General features: G+C 38.4%; 1 protein-coding gene across 3 annotated transcripts in view; it reads right to left on the bottom strand.

Moving 5' to 3' along the window:
- The window catches only part of LOC121952341 (cell adhesion molecule 2), a 262,122-nt gene that overhangs the window by 81,837 nt on the left and 158,067 nt on the right, over positions 1-22,218 (bottom strand). For 2 of the 3 annotated variants that reach the window (XM_042498955.2, XM_088088351.1), the window contains exon 2: positions 6,419-6,445. The exons of the other annotated variant lie outside the window; for it this stretch is intronic. In XM_042498955.2, the coding sequence (XP_042354889.1) occupies positions 6,419-6,445 (27 nt within the window). The remainder of the gene's footprint in view (positions 1-6,418; positions 6,446-22,218) is intronic. 3 annotated transcript variants of the gene reach the window in all.

Genomic DNA, 22,218 nt, shown 5'->3' with positions numbered 1-22,218 from the left:
GCAAAAGCAAGCAGGAGAAGCTGAGAGCAAAAGCGAATTGGGGGTAAGGACAAAAGTACATATTTTGACAGATAAGTGAAAGCAAGCAAGGAAGGAGGTACCGGAGTAAACAACTGAGGCAAAAATGAACAATATCATCAACGCCTCCTTCTTGCAGAAGAGGACCTGCTTCTCACACTCTCTGAGATGCTAAGCAGACATGCAAGAAACAGGCATTTAAATTATGTTGCCCTGATTTATGCATAGAACGTAAGCAGGTATAAGTGCATTTCTCCCTGTGCTTGTGTGCCTCTTTGTACAAAATCACCTGTGAATGTAAGCGTGGAAAGTGTCTGTGGGTTGTGTGTTACCGATGAGAATTGCTGGCTGAAAGTGAGCAGTGTAATATACACTAAATGTCATTTTCAGTTCATCCCTTTTCGCAAAATCCAAGTCTTGTCTTTTTTCAGTGCTACAAGGACACAGAAGGCAAAGCTTTGGCTACATACGGTAAGCTCAAATATTCCACTCTATTTCTTATTTAAATATAAGGCCAAGCAGTGGCAAAGGAATATTAGCAGTCACACACACACTTGCTGGCTTAGTAGTTTTTTGTAAATTAAATGTCATAGCAGCATAAGGTCAGGGAAATCAGATTGATTTTGGCTAAGGACATTCTAAAAATTTCTCAAACTGATGTGGAGGAGAAATGTGCTCTCCTTCCTTTTATCACAAGAAGCAATTCATTTTTTATGCTTTCATATGGGGTAAGGGCAGAATGATCGCAGACTAGGGTGGCATTCATGAGGGAAATCAGACTAATCATTGCTGCCACCAAAAAACTCCCAAACTCCCCAAATCAACATGCCGCAGTGTGATTTTCTAATGTCTGTTGATGTGTTGACAGATTCTGTTCATTTAAGAGTGATCTGGGGAAACGCTTCTTGCCCCAAAGGGAGATCTGCGAGATGCAGTGAACAGAAAGTGCTAGTTTAAGAACAGCTTTTATCATTTGGCTTGTGTGTCAGTCTGCAATGCTCTTTTACCATAACTTCCAGGCAGGACAGGGCTGACAGTGAAGATCTCGTCTGAAAGCAAAGCTCAGACTGGTCTAACCCAGCAGGAATACATGTGACTGCATAATTGGAGGTAACTCTTAAGACTATCAGAATATCTTCGATGTCCAGTAATAATGGTGATAAATACATGAAGAATCATGCCATGGTCTGGGTGGATACTCAACTGATTGGCTGCAGGGTGACTCAAAAGATGACGATGGACACCTACTAGGTAGTTCTGATGACACTATTTGTTCTCTGTTCTAAGTATAATGTGCTAGCTACAAAATAGCATCAGCTTGTAATAAAGGGACGCTGTCAAAGCCACTGTTTACAATTTATTTACAACACTGAGCATCGTCCCGCAGTGCCTCATCCTCTGAGCACAACAGGATGGGGACTTTAACGTACGTGGCAGGTGCTACACTGCCCCACTGAACTTAAGCTTTCATTTCACATCCCCCTCACTATTCAACTCGCCACCAGGCTTCAGCTAACGGTAACATTACATGTGACATTTCATTTGTTCTAGAAAATCTTGATATTGATTTAAGGACAATGACATGGCTCGACAGCTGGCTTGTCTCGTTGTTAAACATTCTGTGAAATTATATTTACTGTTTGTCAACCACACACAATGTTATTGACTCTGTATCTTGCTAGCATAAGTTAAGCTTAAGTATCTCCCATTGTTAAGCCATATCTAAGGTTTGTCCTATTTAGTGGAGTAGTGAATGACGTTTCCATTGCCTAGGAACCTAATGATCCAGCAATGATTGTTCCAGGTGTCAGGCAGACCCTCAGGTGTTACCAGAGAAACCAACTTATGGCTTGTGAAAAAAGATTTTGATTGTAAAGAGCATAACAATATGAATGAATATACTTATTTTGTCTTTGGAAAGTGACTGTGGTATAAGCCGTATAATGCCCTTGGACGTGTCGATAATCAGAAATGAATAGTTGTCCTTTAGGCACCCGTCTGACATGCATGAGCACGTCAGACGGGTGCCTAAAGGCCATAAGCCTGACAATAGACACCTTGCTGGGTATTATCCCTTAATGAAAAAGAATTTGTCTGAGAATCATCACCTTGATAAAATGTAAACAGAAAACGCTAAAAGTGTCTCAAGAGCAGTACAACCGTTTCTATAACCCAAAGCATTGTGGGAATTGTAGTGCCAAAACTAAGTGCATAATCAAGAAGAAGACAAAGAAAAAGACTTATGACAATATCATTATTTTCACTGAAAAAGGGAGATACTGGTTGCTCTGTAGACAATAATCAAATGTAGGTCAAAAACTCATGTCTGATGCTCATGGAAAATGGTAACCAACAGGAAAAATAGGAAGGAAATCCAGGTACTCCAAAAGTGTGAAAAATTTGAAAAAGGAGGACGAATTATATTAAAATAGCCTTTACTGTACTACTGTACCACTACCAGTTTTCATCAGGGCTTTCTCTCTCTCTCTTTGACTAATGAAGAAACAGCTTGTGTCAAGCTCTACTAAAATGCTGAGTCTAACCATAGCGTCCTGATGTGCTTTAGCCCACCTAATCTTACTTTTCTCTAAATGGTCAACAACAGATTGTGCAACACAACCCTCACTCTAAGTAAGAAAAGTATTACATAGTATTTATTGAACAATAAACATTATGCATAGATTCAGGTTCAAGATATAGTCACCCAGAAACTGTTCATTCTGTACAAACACATAGACACACACCCTGTATAGGTGCCATTAATTTACATGTTGTGTTTAATGAGGTTCTGTTTTTCATGCTCATTTGCACCTTTCACAGAGATGCCATTAGGTTGTCACATTTTCTTAAAATAGCCCTGATTCAATCTTCCACCAATAAAAAAGCAAAGTGCCAGCTTAAATTAATCTTTGGTGCAGTATACAGTAATTGGCTGTACCACACACACACACACACACACACACATATATACATATACACACACACACACATATATATACACATTAACAGAAGAATATACAGTATTGGGAAAAAACATCTTTGACTCTCATCCCTCCAGTCACATACAGATCTGTCTCTCAGGCTAACACTCTGATGAACTGTTGCTTTGAGGTGAACTGAGCCTCTATCTGCCCACTGATCAGCATGAATCTTATCTGGCTTGTTATGTTTTCCGACCAATAGCCTCATTATAACGGCGAGAGAAGCAGGAGGGGAGGCATGTGCTTGACTCTGATCTACACATTCTCTGTTCCCCTATTAAGAGTGCAATGGATTTCCTATACTGTCGCAGTGAGATAGAAAAGGATGATAGCCAGGTGAGGGTGGCCTTTAAAGAGAGGAGGGTCAACAGTCAATGAGACAGAGAGCTTTCAGTCAAAAACATGTGGCTGGATGTTGCCGGGAGAGAGATAGTTTAAAGTAATTATGCATTCAGACACATCAGGAAAATGCAGGAATCCTGCAAGTTAAGCTTTAGATGAAATGTGTGATGTTGATGCTGCTACTGAGGATGATGATGTGGAGGTGGAAAAGGGAGACAGTGCTGTAAGGATGTTGACATGAGCAATATTTCAAATCTATCACTTCACAATAGGTAAACTTTTGAAAACGAATATCCTTGTTTAAGCAGCATAATTGATTTACTGTTATTTGTACAAAAGCAGTACTTCTATCAGAGCACAGCACTGTAGTTGTTAAACAAAAGGCCAGCTACCCACTATGATTCACAATCGCCCTGGTAAACACCATTTTTTTTAAAAATATGGAGTCCTCTGGGAAAGATGCGCCACATGGGAAAGTGTTGGAGAGTGTTCATGAAAGACAAACAATGGAAGAGGGAGAGATGCGTCTTCGCAGGGGAACACTTTGAACTCCGCCGGATGAGTATGTGCAGAAAGTATAGATTTTCTGAACACAGAAAGTAATTGGAAAGAGCATTTACACAACTTTTTTTGTCAACTGAATTCTGTTTTTTTTCCTTCTGGATGGCACATTTGATTACAATCAAAATGTTAACACGCACAGTATGTTTTTTGTTTTGTTTTGTTTTTTTTAACCCAGACTGATTATTCTGATTATTTACATTAACACATTCACATTTGGGGACATAAACTGTCATATCTGTCTATCTTAGGACTATACAGAATGTCACTGTTTTTTATAAAGTTTTGAGTGTGTGTTGTCATATTTTTTTGACATCATCACCCTGAAAAAATATAAAATGATTAATCTGATTTATGAGTTAGTCTTTTATTTTATTATTAAATAAATTGATTGAATATAATGGTGCTGCTGGATTGCTGCCAGACTGTTTTTGTGAGTGTTTTTGCAGTGAACATGTTGATTCTGAACACCAAAAACACATCAAGCAGCAGCGAACTGCAACCTGTAACAAGCTTCATGGCTACACTGAAAGTTGGGGATAGTCCTGTGACTCCTGTGACATGTTGACCTATGCTACAAAGAATTTCTTCCTGACTGATACACACGAATGCCTCCTGACCACAGAAAAATTTAATCATTGCTACAAACTGCACTTCACCGCTACTTGGCATGTTTTCGGCATTGACGCCAAGAAATGCTGTCATACTAATGATATTAGTTAGGGATGCACAATATTATCAGAAAATTATCAGTATCTGCATATAAAGGCTTTAAAATGAAGACGGCCTCAGCGTGAAGTTAAAATTCAAGCTGTAATGAAAAGCCGCTAAAATGATGCTTTAATTATGTGGTGGAAAAGGGTCACATTTGCCCTGGTTGTGGCTGTTGTCAAGATTGTCTCAGGGACAGCATCATCCAGTCCAGATAAAGTAGCTTTTGATATTTTTGTTTGAAAATATTACATTAAAATAAATATGGCATGTTTTTTCATATAAACTTAGTTTTGCCAGTAAATGTGTACATTTTGAAAAGCTTTGTATTTTATGTCTGCATCTTCCAGTGTGCAATTAAGATAAGAATAAGCATACAAATATGTTAATTTAACTACAAGCGATACTTGATGTTCACAGCATTAAGGTGGAAAAAATATATGCATAGATCGGTGTGTGCCAAAATGAATTGGAAATTATCAGCCATCCCTAATATAAGTTGTAGGCTTCGGCAGTATTTCGGTATTAGGGTATGCCAGGGTATTTCAAAATCCCAAAAGTATGATTTTCAATACCACCATAAATACAGGCACTATTCTTTCTGTTAATATGATTGTATGTAGTGCACAGCACAAACCACCAGAGATGTAGTGCCTCACAATATACAGTGGTGAAATTTCATATGAAGATATGAAATATTACATACCGCCCATGCCTAAATAATGAAGCCTAACCTTTTTTTCTGAAACTGTGCAGAATTACCTGTTTAAAACAAAATGAATATACATGGTGAAAAAAAGCCTTGTTGATTTAGAATTTGAAAGTATTAGTCTATCTTTATTTTCACATTTACCTTAGATTCTGCTGGTCTAAGAAAAGCACTTACTAACACATACCTAGAATCAGTTTACCACCCCCACACATAAAAATGCTTCATTTCACCAATTACCGTATTTGATAATGTAATTTGATGTGTACACACAGAAGATTGTTAGGTATGCGTCTCTGAGCTGATGCATGTCCTTTCATCTGACTTGCCATTGCACCTCTGCTCAGGAATGTGACGGTATTCAAGACCTGTGCTTCCATAATCATTAGCCAAAGATGGTAACTAAACAGAATGAGATTATAGTCATGGTTGACTAAATTCTTAGTTTTGAAAGGCATATTTACCAAAGCACACATCTGAATGAAATCAGGTTATCTCCTCTCAATAAATACTCTCCCTCTCTCCTCTCCGACTCGCTCTGATCTTTAATCCGTTCTCGCTGCTGTCTTGCAGACACAGGGAAAGATAGAAAAGATTTTGATCATTGTAATTTACTGCCACTTCTCCAGTGCCAGGCAATGGTAAAGGGCAATATTGCACAATTAAATACTTGATTATTAATCTCATGACCTTAGACTGTGCTCTGAAGAGTTTATGAGCTTAAATAATTTACAGGCAAATGTGCAAAAACAAAACTATATGAATATAAGATGAGCTTTATGGTGTAGTGGTGCTATCATTAAAAAACACATTCTGATTTCAAGGAAATCATTTTGTAAAAGTTGTGTTTTCCACTTTCTTGGTCGCAAACAACGTGTAGTCTAATCTTAAAAACTTCCCTACATCAAAAGATAGGACATTTCAGGAAATAAGCAAAAAACAAAACCCAAGAGATTAAAAGCAAGCAAACAAACAAATACTTCAGTCAAATCTAATTTTTTTAAAGTAAAAAAGAGTAAATTCTGTTTCACTTTTCTGCCGCTAGTTTCGTAAAGCTGAGATAGAGGCACAGCAGGGAAACACAGCCACGACTCACCTCGAGCTTTGCCTTTTGAAGCCATCACTGGAGTCCCCAAGCAGACAAGAGGGGTCAGATGGACAGCAAGAGAAGGCAGACGCCAGAAAACAGAGGGGGGAAAAAAAGAACAAAGACAGAAGACAGAGCAGCTGATTAGATAACTGTAGGGAAGAACAGTGTGCCTGTATCTGTCTCGAACATGCAGAAACAGCATCGTCTTTATCTTGAACGTCAATCACAAGTGCTGAAACTCTCGGATCGTTCAACCCTGAAAGAGAATGTCCCGATTTAGCTAATCAGCAAATTGAGACCTTACAGTGTGCCACCTTTTAATTAGTCGCGTCACATCATCTGGATCATGCAAGGAGGCTTGTTGCTTTCTAATGAGCTTGTACGGCCCATAAGGATACGGGCATACTGTAGATATCATGTTGTTGATGAGTGAACGCTGCGCTGCGTTTGATTTCTTGTGGAAATTACATATTTTACATACAGGAAGTAATTTTCTGTCTGTGTGTTCAAGCAGGGGCATCGTTTCAGCAAAAGCCAAGCTATATATGCAATATAACATGAAATTACGGACCTACTATGCTGTTGAAATCTGTTTTAACAGACATATAGTTCAGTCTTACATTCCCAATGCCTAATATTGCATGTAATGTTTGCGTGCATATTTCAGCACCACCGGCAGAGAGCACAGGTCTAATGATCATTAGTCTTCACAGAAAATGAATAAAAGCATTTAATTACTTGCTAAGTTGGTGCTACTCCCACCTCTTCAAATATTGATGCTTTTTTCGGCGGCCCTTGGCGTCAACAACAATGCACGGCAAGGCATTCTTTAGCAGCAGTAAGAGATGCACAAGGCAGTGGCATTTTTTGACACTCCAGGCAAATGTAAAGGTCAAGAAAGTCCACATATGGTGGGCAGAGGGGGTGGTAGATGGGTCAAGCACACTCCAGACTTTCATCTGGGAAGCTGCTGTTTGTGTCCTGTGTGTCACCAGAGTTGTTTTAATAACTAAACCTGAGGAAGTAAGCTTAAAAACATTTTTTTGTTTTGTTGTGGTTTTTTTTCCTACATCTAACTATATTTTAAAATGCAGTCATTATGCATTGAATGACCAGAAACTGCATATTTTCTGTGAAAATGGAAGTTTATTTTGAAAAGTCACAATGCATGTAGAAAGTAAAAATTGACATGAAATCCCTATGCATCTAACACTGACACTGGTGGGGGGCCTTGTGTTATAGTTTGCCTTGTAGGGCCACTGACCAAGCGGTCGTATTTTATAAGAATGTGTTGAAACAAGTGGTGATTAAAACAAGGCAAAACGAAAAAGACAAATTTAGCAATAAAGTAAGGCTTGTCCACACGGGCTGATTTCAGTCTTCAATAACATTTAATCAATACATGAAACAACATCTACAGTCACAGCATTTGTACAAGCTGTTGGGCAATTACTGAAAGCAGCTGTGCAAAATGATTCCATGCCATTCTGTCAAAAACCATGGAGGAATGATTTGTCTTCCTGATGATGCTGATAAGTTAAGCTAAGCAATACAATATTACACATTATACATAGGGTTTGGTACCAAACTCCGTACTTTTAGGGGTACCAACCAAATTGCATTGGTACTATTGCCACAGTGCAAATATGCCACATTAATTTTGCCGTCTGTACTATTTTCTTTTCAATATAATATTAGTAATAGCATGGTATCACTGCTAGACAAGCTCACACACACATACACGTACACACACACACACACACACACACACACACACACACACACACACACACACACACATACACAAATTAGCAGACAGACAGAAACAGATGATCAGCTTTATGTGTAATTAGAAAAGAGCAGAGGAGCAGAATTGCTTTTTAATTTATCAAGTCACCCCTGCAGCTTGTTCAAAAAATTAATTTTTGTTATTGCAGACCAAGTAAAGTAAGAAAGAAGGTACTGTTGAGTACCAATGCCAAAATCCTGGTACTGCAACCAGTACTGCTTCAAATGCACATATGCAAACACTTAAAACATGCAATATCAGTAAGCTACATAAATGCATTTACTCTGAGAAATTTTGCTTAGCACCAATAATCAAGTTTAGGGCAACACAATCGGAAATTCTGTCTAATTTATATCTTATTTAAAAACAAACAAACAAAAATATCTAATTCCACCAACACACAATTGATGCCTTTGTTCTCAGGACAGACCTACAGTCATCCATGCACATACTGCTGCACCATCATATTAGGTTGTGATTGACAGCACTGTAATCAAAGCGGAGAAGCACAGACAGGCTTGTCGTCTAGCAGAGAAATTGCCATGATATGGGAGGGTTCAACGATCAGCATGGTGAAAACCATAAAGGCCGATATATAACTGTGTACTAACACAAAGGAAACCACAACACAGACGACCTAACCGGCAACAAGAGCGTCACCTCTGAGACTTCCTGCCGGTAAAAACACAGAAGTGAGCCAAATAAACAACATAGATTGTCTATTAGCCCGTGTGTGTGTGTGTGTCTGTCTGCGTATTTGCGTGTGTATCCCGAGGGAATGACTCTTATGCTTCACACACACTGCTTTGCCAAATTGATGGATCTATTGGAATGCCTCCAGTGAGCCTGAAAACCTGCGCAGCTCTAAGAGACAGCGCCTGAAAAAGAATGAGAGACGAAGAACAAAGAGAATATAACCGCAGGTGCCTGAGTCTGCATGTTATAAAAAAATACTGTGCTTTCTTTTCGATTACAGATTAATAAATCAATCTCTCCCTGTAGACAAGAAATATAGAATTTTCAATTTTGACTGATAAACATACTGTAAATAGGTTGAAATTCATTTTCAGGGAGGGAGCAAAAAGTAATCGTGAAAGCACGCCTAGAGATACAGCTGCTGGACAGTCTCTCAACTCACATATTGTTTTGTTTTTATTTGAGAGCCATCAAATCTTGATAGCCAATTTTCAGTGGCTGATTGAGGTGATTATGTTTTGTTAGTGCTATTTCACTGCTTGCCAAGGTGCAAGATAGATAGAGTGAGGAGGTGAAAGAGAGAGACTGATAATTTCCTGTGATCTTTTTGTGAATTTTCTTTACTTGATTTGAACACATTTTCTGGTCTTGAGCATCACACTATATTCACCGGGCAAATTAGAGAACAACAAAATGCTATAAAACACATAAAAAAAGCTACACTATTCCTATCTTAGACACAAATGCGCACACACACACACACACACACACACACACACACACACACACATCTGGTAAAAATTTCTCACCTTGCTGCTGTATCACTGGTCAAGAGGGAGAGGGGCTGACAGAGAAACGGGGCAGTCGGTGTCACATCTCTACCAACACTCCTTTCTACATGAGACTGATGGCTTTGTGAAATATTCCCTCAGCAAAGTCTGACCTCGCTCTATTCCTGCCTTTCATCCCTGCTGTCAAGGTATGAGTTCCCTGTCACAACTGTGGCTCTGTGATCTTTCCCAGTCAATACCCAGGAAGAAAAAAAATAGACAGGTCCTGAAGACGAAACACGGAATATATGGTTTTACACCTATTCACTCATGACAACAGCTGAAAATACAGCATATCCAGCTATAGGTAGAAAGAGGGAAAGAAAGAGAGAACACAGGCAGGGGGAAAAAAGAGAAAAATGGTGGGAGTCTTATTCACTACACTGTGCACTTGTATATCCGAGTATTACAGTTACCAGGCAACCAACACAACAGTTCGGTAAGTCCTGGCAAGCTGAAATTGAATAAAACACTTTTCATTCCACTCTCTCATTCCCCCATTTTACCATGCCATGAGCAGAGTATTCCTACTTGATTACACAATGGCCACCTCTCACATGCTCACAATACTCCTGATTGGACAGAATACACGAAGATACATGAGAAACAGGCGCAAAATGGGATCAAATTTGACAATTTTCCTATATAGTGTGTTCTTTTAACCTTTATCACACTTTCATGTCCAGGAAAGAGTCAGTTTAAAAGAAAATTAAGGAAAGTCACAAGAAGAACTTCAGTATTGCAAGTTTTAAGCGCTGTTACCATTTTTTTCTATGATGAAAAAGCTATGCTTTTCTTTTGGAAAATTGTCATTCAAGGCAATAATGGCACATTTTTTAAATGCATTTAAAGGGTACCTATTAAGCTCATTTTCAGGTTTATACTTGTGTTTTGATTTTCTACTACATGTTTTCATGCTTTAATTTTCCAAAAACACTATTTCTATCATACAGTCAGTGCTGTAACACATGTATTCACCCTCTGTCTGCAATGCTCCGTTTTAGTGCCTGTCTCTTTAAGCTCCCCTCCCAAAAAAGCCCAGTCTGCTCTTATTGGTCAGTATTTCCGGTTCTTCCTTGCCTGCAATCTATAAACTTTCTACCATAAAAAAAATCACCAGTAAAAGCTTCTTAACCAAAATCTTCACAACCAGAGATATTTAAGCAGGAATATGATTTGAAATTGTAGCTTATGTAGCTATATGTAGCAGTGTAATTGGAGAATGGCATATAGTGTATAGTGGCACTTTTCTACACTGAAAAAAACATCAATTAAATCTAAACTAAAGGTTAACATGACGCTACATAATGTAAACACATGCAGTAGTGTGCCTGGAGAAAATGACCATTTAAGACATCAATTCAGAGCTGATGTCAGCTGACCCAAAAGTTTAAAAAAAAAAAAAAAAATTAAAAAAATGTTGGAAACATTTTTCAAAATGGTCTGAAACCTGAGGTTTTTGCTCACAGGAATTGCTTTTATATACATAAACCTAATTGTTTGAAACTTTGGCCACATTAAATACAAATATCCAACATTGTAACACTATATATATATATGACAGAAAATAAGGAAAAGCATGATAGCCCCCCCTTAAAGAGAAGTTACTGCTGAACCTACAAAGAATCAACACAGCACTGTATTTTTCTTTAATCTTTTGGTTCATTGGACCGTTGTTCCAATAACTGTAGTTGGTGGACCAAACTGGGGCTACAACAGCAGCAATATTGGATTTGAAGTGGTGGTATCAGGTGGTGAATGTTGCCCTGTTTCTTTTGACTCTGTCACTGGGCAATTGTTTAGTAGCTATAGCTATAAGAAAAATGACAATGTGAGTGTATTAAGGCTTAATTTTCTGCCCCCTAGTGGTCAATAACATGTTTCATTTCATGGAATCTTGAGTGTGCAAATAATAGTGTCGGGTAAATGTAACATAGTGCCTTGACTTTAGGAAACCTGTGATGTGGAGATGAAAGCCCACTGACTTACAAAACAGTGTCTGCTGAAGGAACTTTGATCTGTCCTGGAAAGCACTCTCATTTCTTTTTATACATTTTATATAATTGATCATTGCAAATTATTGATGAGTAATACCTTACATTTTAGATTTTTTTTTGCAGAGGAATAAATATAATATGGATATGCAGTTATACCACTTTTACTGATTTACTATTTATATAAACTAGGCTTGAAGTATAAGTATGTGTGGGTTAATAAAGGGTTGGGTTATATATTCATATTATATCTGTATCTTGATATGACATGAAGTTTTGTCTTAAATTTTGGATATCAAAATATCATAAGAGTATTTTCCTGTTTCTAGGGGCTAAATTAGTAAAATGGTGTTTTTTTGTACTTACAACCAGACTGTTCTGTTAATGATGATTAATCATCAGATATCTCACTGTGTAAGTATTCTGTGAAGGCACCAATAGTCAATCCTACATCACTATATCCCGTATGCTTGGGTTGGGTGGTTGTCTTTAAAATTATGTTATTTATAAAGATATTCTTGGCCTACTCTTATCTTATTTACGTGTGTACATTAAGCAAAAAAAAAACTGAAAATGGCAATGCTCTAAGTTCACAGAACATGTTCTTATTGTCCATACCTAGGGTACGTTTGGAGTTTGGCAAAAGGGTCTTTATGCTTTATAGGTTCCAATTAAGTCGAATCAGTCCTGAAAAAGAGATTTTAAATATCAGGAGGTTTTTATGGTTTGATAAGGTTTGATAAAATTAATTGTCTTTATTTCTATATTGAGGTACTTGGTCAAAAATACTGTAATATTTGATTTTCTCCAGATCACCCTGTGCTAGATAAACATACTATTTTTCCCAGAGAATGAACAGTGAGTGACTGGATGGTGGTGGCACAGAAAAGCTAAGTTGTAAGCAGGTTGTTCTCAGTCTCTGTAACCATCAGCAGGGAGCCGTCATAAATAAACTGTGTGATAGTTCATACAGACACCACCTACTGTGACACACACACACACACACGCACACACACAAGCACACATTAAAACACACGCACATACACACACGCACATACACACACTGCAGTGATCATAGTATTCCCGTAGGGTATAAGTCTCGTGGGGGACTGTGTTCAATTCCAACATCCTTCCTGTTTTCCTCTTTTTTTCTGTCTGTGTTCTTCTCCCTTCAACTTCTGCTCATTCAGGAGTTTGTCTCACCTGCCTTTTCACATTCACTCTGCCTCCCTTTTAACCCTTTCCTTACCCTGTATCCTTCTCTACCCCTCTGTACTTCCTTCCTCCCTCGGGCTACCTTTGTCACAGTGGCAGATATATTCAGAGTCTGACACGCAGTGAAAAGCCTATGGAGATCGATGTGTGCAGCGTGGCTCTCTGAGCTGTCACATGGCATGATGGAGAGTTTAGCTTATCTTTCCTACAGAAGCAGCTGTTTTGCCATATGTTTCAAGGCCCCTGGAATCTAACCAATAGTCCACCGGTGAGCAGATTGCTGTAAAACCTTAACACACTCTTTGTCACCTTATGACTTGGCTGTACACAGTGCCATCGACCCACTCATACACAAGAGCATAAAAACACTGAGGAATATATACATTGTGACACATATGTGTTTTTTTATTTCAAGAGAATCTTCAGCTTAGAAAAACAAATGAACACAAGCAAATGCATTTAAATCTTATTTGATTTAGCACAGCTTTTGCTAAGGGCCACAATTCATCTCAGGGTAATAAAGGAGATGGTAAACAGTGTTAATAGATGGAATCAAGCTTACTTAATTCAGCTTATTGCCGCTATACTGCCTGCTTTATTAGATCTGTCTACCTCATCCTTGTTTTCTCACATTACAGAGAGACACACATCTGTTTGTTTTGTCATTTAATCTAGCATATTTGATTTCCACTCCTTAACACAATTACGCACACACACCCTGTCCACGGTAGAATCATCTGCTCATAAGCCGAATGCCCATAAAACACACACGTGTGCACATGCACAGAGAAACACGTGCTGGTAACTCACACTTCATAGCATTTGTTTCATCCATGCTAAAGATGGTGCACAGCAGTCTTTATGGTTTCAGAGTGAAGGCCTTCCAGATTTTTTTCCACGATGAAAATAACAAAATCTGGTGAATCACCATGATCAGACCATGTGCGAATGGATCATGGCAATCTGGGCCCCTGATCTTATTTTTAGTTTTCTATTTTCTGTAAGCAACCCGGTGACCAACTGTCATTTGTACAGTGCAGGGCCTATATCAGTAATTGGAAAAATAGTCATTCTGTCAAATACTATTAACAGCAAATCCACACTGCAAGACAGTGGCTTGGCTTAAAAACAAACAAACAAATATCTAATTCAATCATAAGAATATTAAATGAAGATAGATTTTCAGATTTTTTTAACCTCTTTGTACACCTGTGTAATGTTGCTGTGATAATGTGATAATGTGGGCATGGACTTGTGGAAAAAAGCGAATATAATGACTTGAGGGATTCGCAGTTGATTGCTGATTTTCAGTTAAAAACACAATGAAAATATAAGGGGCACCACACCTGATGGAGCACCACCACTGTGGGACATGTTTTTTGCTGCTGTAAATCAAATTAAGTGAAGATGATTCAGCGAAATGGCAACTTATTTGTTATAAGTGTATTTTTATGCAAACTTTCATTTTTTTTCTATTTAAAACATGTGCGTGTTGTATCATTTTATGTACCCTCTCTAAACCTGGAGATTTTTGCGGCTTTGTGACCGCAGAGCAGGGGAAACTCTCCATGAGTTCTTTTTTTTACTCAGCAAAGTTTTGCAACTTGTGAGGTGGGTAATTGATCTGTTGATTCGTTCAGAGCTGATCAGATCAGATCGATGGATGAGAAGAACAGCTGCTGCAAGTGAATGAAAACTTTACAACCCAGAAGAAGGAACTGTTAAGTTTCATTTTCAATGTGCTTGACTGCTCTGTCTGTGCCCAGAGTACGCTTTATGTGATTTCAACATACAGCACTCCTAATGACCAATCCAGCTCCAAAAATAGAAAATGTATTTGTGGTTGCAGATGTTTTAATTGTGGCGGACTGCCACAAATCAGTGAATGTGTGGGAAAGCCTGCATCGAAAAAGGATGAAGGCGCTCATTCAAAGATATTAGTGATGCTCTGGACATGCGAAAACTTTCCCTTCCATTTCTCATCAACAACAATACTACTCTTACAACCGATCTGCCATCTGCTGGTTTAACCAGGTCTAATTAAAAGTTTCTAGTTTTCAGCAGCTTTAAACTGTGGATGCTAAGATGGACCAAATAATATTGGTTGCAGCAGACACCTCCATTGTTCATAGAGTTTAAGCGTAAAGTAGTCAATATACCAAACAATACTTATAAAAAGTGAACAAACCAATAGTCCATCGTTGTTGTTATTGTTTCTGGCACATGCTCATTACATAAAAAAACAACGTGCATGTAGACCAGATGCCAACATGTGGAGGAAAATATCAATGTTCCAAAATATCTGCACACATGTAGAAAAGGCCTTTATCAAACCACCTTTTGTGTTTTTTCCAGCTTTAGTTTGTGATGTGCATCAATACATAAACAACTCATAAATACAGCAGATCCAGTGATTTAAATATAAATATATTTCTTTACTAAAACATCCTCTCTTTGCCCTCTGGCAATCAAGGACTCCCTGTGAATGTAACCGATTTGTATTGAAGTCAGGGCAACACCGTGCACACCATGTTATACAATTGCAAGGCTATCTTATTATTCGTCTTATTTTCCTGCTTTGTTTTGTTCCGTCTCCTTTCGGATTAGAATTTATATACACAGTTTGATTTCCTTTTGAACTTATGGAGTATGATGATTTCTATTATTTTATGTTTCCTTAAATGAAAAGTGCTAAAATAAATAAAAAAACTACCCGATGTTTCTTTCACAGGAGATGCAATTGAGAATGGAATATGGTACTGACGCTCTTCTCTGGCCATTTAAGTGATAATGTTTTTTCTAATACTCTGACATTTCTGACCCAAAAGTGATGATGATGAACAGTCAGTGTGATTAACAATGATGCATCCAGTATATGAAAGGCAACACATAACCTCTTAACCAAGGGATAAAAAAACAGAGTTATAAAGTTTAACCACTGGCATGTGCACTGTTAAAGTCTGAGTAAAGCAAAAAAATAAATATGTGTAATAAGTCTGTGACACCACAGAAAAAATGTGTCATTAACCACAGCCAAATTTGAATTATTTAAACAGCTGTCAAGTTTATAATATTTGAATTTAAAATCATGGAAAAATGAGCAGTACTCTCTGCTCTGACATGCTGAGGTGTGTTTACTGAAAGAGAAACCACTTCATGGTTTTGACATTAGAGCGTGTTGCTTTATATTATATATCAGTGCCATTCTGTTCTCTCCTGTGTGTGTGCAGTAAATTTGCTACGTTATACAACGTTATACTATTTGCTCTTTCAGTCAATAAATACATGGATAAACAATACATGCCACATGTATATACAGCTACCCAGATCCCCGTCAGTTAATGCTCAATGTTTTGGGTTTTGTCTTAATGTTGGCTGTGATTAGCTGCTGAACAAAAGTCTGTCACCATACAAGGGCTCTAAAATTCCTCAGCCCAGGATGTGTATGTTACCGTGCTACTGGTTAAGCTGCTAACAAGAGTCTGTAGCTATGCGGCCGCTCACTCTTCGGTTCAGGGGTCGTGTGTGCTTAGTGCCACTGAGTAATCTGCTAATGAGAGTCTGTTGCTTTGCAGCAGTTTGTTCTTCAGGTTTTTTTAGAGTAGGGGAGGAATTATGTTGAGGATTGTTCCACTACATCATCGAGCATGCTAAGTCCACCAGAAAAATTCCTGGACCCAGAAGTGGAGACAAACAGTTCAACACCACAATGCAGTACTACACACTTCCCTGTCGGTTCACATTTTCAGCAAGTATTTTCTCAGATTTGTCATGTAGGCTATTTAGCAAGAAATCACTGATTTTAGTTAACCCGCACTTTAAGATCATTGTTGCTATGGTTATTTGCAATCTCACATCTGCTAACCAACCATGAGTATTTAAAGCGGTAATTCAACTGTTTGGCAAGAAATGTGTTTCAACTGAATGGGCGTCTGCCACACAATTAGAAACAACTTTGTTCTGTGGCATGTTATAACAGATGTTCTTATTCATTAGTAAACCAATACTGATTTACAGCCAGTTTTGGGGCAAAAGCTAAAACACTTCAACTGCAGATTGATAATAATCTGTGTTCACCTTTAACTGGTATTGGCTCTGGTTCCCAAGTTGAGAGAAGAACAGTTATTACAGAACTGTCTCCTGTTCAACAAAAAAGTGCATGCACTTGGGTCTAAACGCAACCCGCAAATATAACATTAGGAAGAGGGCTCAGTGACAGTGGCCTGGTGGTTTTAATGTCAGGACATTTTGGTTTACAGCGCTTCTGTAACTTGACTTCACAGCTGTTCTATAAGAAAGGTCACAGCATGCACAGCAACACAAAAACACATGTGCACAGTGCACACTGCAGCTACACTTACTCTTGGAAATTCACACTCACACACTGCAAATAAAAAGACATGTAATTTAACCAAACAGTATACCTCACAGGTTTTCAAACAATGCACACCCACGCCTCCGTACATCACACCCTCCCACGCACACAGCAGCAGACCTTATCAGGAACATGTGGCACTGTGTACTCCACAGAGATCCTATACTGATCTTATCCCCATGGTTAGACTAGGTCCATATATCATGTTAATTAACAGAGACTCCTGCTAGACAAATGGTGGGGTTGGAACTGTCAGGTTTTAAATGGATGGAGCACAATTCTGAGATATTAAACATCAAAGGTTTGACACCCCTATGGCAAAAAAATTAAATTAAAAAAAAATCTTAATTAGTTCAAGGCAAAATGAGTAGAATTTTTTTTAAAAAAAGACCATGTATAGACTCCTACAATAATAATCCCTCTCTATCATCACTTATGACCTACATGAAGTGTGTTGGCCGTGTTTGTACCTGTAGAAATCCTGCCCTCTGCCTTTGCTGTGTTCAAAATGTTTCAGGCCGTCAACCTTTGGTGGTGTGTAGCCCCCAGCCAATGACATTGTGCAGGGTCTGAGGGTCAACTCTGAATGTTGGGTTTGAAAGTAGGGCTGGGCCATATGAAGAAAATTAAATATCATAATACTTTTGACCAAATACCTCAATATAGATACTGAGACAAAATTGTAGGGTTTACTATTGCTTTCACATGATAATTACACAATGAGATTTTTGATGAATATCCTTAATAAATGTTGATATAATGACTTAGTGGTTCAAGACAAATTATATGACAGCTCGAATACTCTGGAAAGTTCAGAAAATTATATCACTTTACTGTAATGCAACCTTTAAAGGTCCAGTTTAGGATTTGGCACCATGTAGCGGTGAGGTCTTCCCCTGTGTGTCATGTGTGTAGGAGAGCACAATGGATGACACATAAATGTGTAAACGTGAATGATCATCTTTAGCCAGACAGTTAATTTGTCCGTCTTGGGCTACTGGAGAGACAATGTGGCGTACTCCATGGAAGAGGATCTGCTTTTATGTAGATATAAACGGCTCATAGAGGTAACAAAAACACAACAATTCTTATTTGATTATACACTAATAAAAACATAGTAATTAATATTATATACCACTTTGCCAATAGACCTTTAAAACAGGAGAAGACAACAACTATGATATTGCAATATCCAAAATTTAAAACGATATCTAGTCTCATATCACAATATTGATATAATATCAATATATGGTCCAGACCTCCTTACATGCCCCAACCAACAAATCTGACAATTGTCTTTAACATGTGTGCACCTTGTTTTTAAAAACTCAGACTTCAAAGCACAGCTAAAACCTAAGAGCTATATGTTTACTAAACTTAATTTAGTATATTTTTTATACTATGCTTTTTGAAAAAAAAAAAAAGAAAAAAGTATGTTTTGCAAACCTTGTCAGTGATTCTTGTGATGCCTGTTGATGAGGAATACACATTATTATGACCTTGAAGTTACTTACAGAGGGATCTGTAATCTTCTCTCCTTTTTTACTTCCTCCCACATATGTAAATGTCTCCAAAGCAAAAACAACTTCAGCAGGTGACTGTAAGTACAGTCTCTGTCTGTATAATGTGGGAATTAGCCTTTCTTAAAAATGTAAAAATGTAGCATGCATACAGTAAAAAAGGCCTCAGTCGCTTTTAAGGATAATCACAATGTATAGCTAGCTCAGTCGTTGCCCACTCCACATGTTTTTAAGATGGAAAAAAAACAACAAATCCATGTTGAAATCGGCAGGTGAGAGCTAATTAACGTTACTTACAAGCAACTGGTGACTGCAATGAACAGCTCACAAAGGCTGCATTGAGTTACACTGTGATGTGTTCAAACACTATTCAGTAAAAATGAGCATTGGGCAAAGGTCATCTGTACTGTTCTCGTGACGTGTTCTATGATATCTCGTAAAATGTAGTTTTTGGTGAGATTTTGTCAGGGGAGAGACTTGCCTTGGGCACCAAATGTGCTAGAACCGCCACTGATGATAACATGATGAAGCTTAGTTTGTAAGCCGGGCTGCTCAATGGATGAACAACACAGAGCTGTAACAAACACAAGCCTGACAAACAACCAAACCATTCCTACAGAGAATACATAAAGAGGAGACTCAACATGAATTATGACCCTCGAGACTAAGAGGCTAAACTTAATTATTAGCTAATATTTAATATTTTACTTCTCCATTCTGCACTTGATCAATTCTTGATGAGTATGTTCTTAAAAACTGACAAGACAGGAGCACCAAACTCATCTCATTAATCCCTCTGAGGCACCCTCTGGACTGTAACTATGGCAGCGCCCTATCACAGAAATCTTCAATCCACTCTTATCATGTTACTGTGGGTAATATAGTATGCACAGTTTTTATCCATCACAGTGCAGTGGATGTTGTAAAAGAGAGAAGCGACGAGGAATGAGGATCAGACAACAGGAGAGAAGATACAGGACAAGTTTGACTGTGGTTATCTCATAAAAACCACCCTTTGACCGGAAAAAACAAATACTGGCATGGACATGTGCATACACCCACACACACAGAGAGATTTTGCCATTTAAAGCCTTAAAGAAATCCCCCCAGGGCTCCAGAGACACATTTCAATTTCCACAAAACACATTGGGATATCGAAATCATGAATCTCCCCAACAAGAAAAGTCAAACAGGAATTGCTATAGGATGATGGACACACACGGAAGCATACACATACACACAGAGCGCACACTGTCAAACAGGTACTGCCATTAGATGATGGACAGTCAGGGTACAGCCTATAACTCAGCAGATGCTTTTTGTTTCCACTGCTTCTTCAAATGAATAGTTTAGGAGGTGAAGTTATATTGTGATAGATGCCTCAGGGGTAACAAATGGCTTCCTCCAGACAAAGCTTTGAAGTGGATGTGTATACCTGGTCACCAACCTGTAATCTCTGGCCATTCGTCACAGGGGGAAGGGACAGGAGATTTCCAAGGAAAACTTCCAAATAAAGCAAGCAAGCATTTTTCACCCTGTGCAGAGGTCAAATCCCTACAGAATAAGGAAATGCGTAGCAGTAATGCTTGATTCACCATCGGGTGCTCTTTTAATCCAAACGTATATGAATTTCCTATAATTCCGAGGGATTTTCTATCCCAAGATTGTGTTGAGGAGGGAAGCTTTTATCCTCTGTGGAGAGGAACACATAGCGTCTGGAAAATGCCTCCTCCCCTTGATAGTGAGACTTTGATCAAAAATGTGTCATAGCATTTTGCTCGAGCTGAATTATTCAAAGGTCAGTGAACAAAGGCATGTTTGTGCTGTGTTGCATTACAAAGGCTCGAATGATGGTAAATTGGCAAAGTGTTCACTGTGTCTCTGTGGGGAGCTGACCGGTGAGCCTCGCCCTCAAGGGACCATTTGGCATCAAACAGCTCAAGCTCCCTGTGATTGTTACTGCTTCAGTCATCGCCAGGCTGTTACCTCGTATTTTCAAACCATCACCTTTATATCCCATTCTATTTGGGGCATTGTGTTTCTGTGGATATCCAGCAGGTCGAGGAGAGAATAGACTTCCAGGGAGAAGGGACTGAAAGCTTGGGACTTGTGGGGCCCTAATGAATGTTGCATGTACGTGCATGTGTTAAAGGCTTAAATGGAAAATAGTATAAGTGTATATTTGTTTATTGTACTATTACCTGAGAATAAAAATTGTTATTCTAATGTAATTACATAGCAATTCTTATTTTCAAGTAATAGTACAATTACATTACAATGTAAATACATTACATTAGAATAAGCCATTTTTATAACACAGGGAGAAGGTCCTTGACCACGTGGTCTGGCATGTTTCTACAGTAGCCCCGAGCAGACAATCCAAACACTGGCTGTAGATAAGGCTATTCACATTTTTGTGTCAGCCACTGTATTTAGCAGCCTCTCTGCAATGAGCAATGTTAGAAAAACACATATTTTTTTAAATGTAAAACAGCATTTTTCTGTGTTTTTTCCACTTTAATTCACAAGGATTGTTTGTTTTGGAGAGGAAAAGACCTCAGCGGATAATTCGGTTCCATTTAAAACCCCCAAAACATCTGGAGCTTTAAGTTATCAGTGAAAAAAGATGAGCACACATTAGCAGGTGCTGGGCTGGTGGCCTTTCTGCAATGAGCCAAACAGGGTTGGAGAAACACTGATTTGTTTCGAAACTACTTATTATGTGTTTTTACCTGTTTAAATTGCAGGCTATATTAGTTTTGGGGAGGAAGAGACCACTGCAGATAATATGGCTCCTGGTAGAAACTTCCTGAGCAAGAAAATCTAGTTTCATCATGGTTGCAATCTTCAATCCTCACAGCTAGTACGGATGTCACAATGCATCAGTCTGGACTGATATATTCATTGAATGATCAATGATGCAATTTGACTGATGCAAAGTGAAAACATCAGTCCATATCGTCATCTTTAGTATAGGCCTTTATTTTGAAATTATTTGTCATTGTCAAACAGCGCCTAAGGATAGGGACAAGCAGCAATGAGAAAGACAAGGATAACACTACTTATTTGGGGATAAATTGGCAGCGTGGCAATATTTTGGATTTGGGAGGATAAAAACGGTAAACAGAGCATGTCATACATAGTATCATATTAGCAGCTAGGCTAATTTAAGCAATGTAAAAGTTTTTAAGCTAATATTATGTTACTAGTGGACAACAGCTGTTTTGTCAATGAAGCTCGACACTTATTATTATTTTCATGGCTGTTGGGAGGAGTCTGCCATTAGGGCTTTGAGACAGGTAGCCCTGAGATTTCAGGAAAAAGATCATGGTTTGGTTAAAAAGAAATGATTTCTACCAGGAGGAGCTTTCTGACAGAGCCTTGAAG

The sequence above is a fragment of the Plectropomus leopardus genome, chromosome 15, assembly GCF_026936395.1.
Source record: "Plectropomus leopardus strain MGB_pleo_1.0 chromosome 15, ASM2693639v1, whole genome shotgun sequence".
Taxonomy (NCBI): domain Eukaryota; kingdom Metazoa; phylum Chordata; class Actinopteri; order Perciformes; family Serranidae; genus Plectropomus; species Plectropomus leopardus.
The sequence above is the reverse complement of the archived record's forward strand: the minus strand, read 5'-3'. Positions and strand labels throughout refer to the sequence as shown.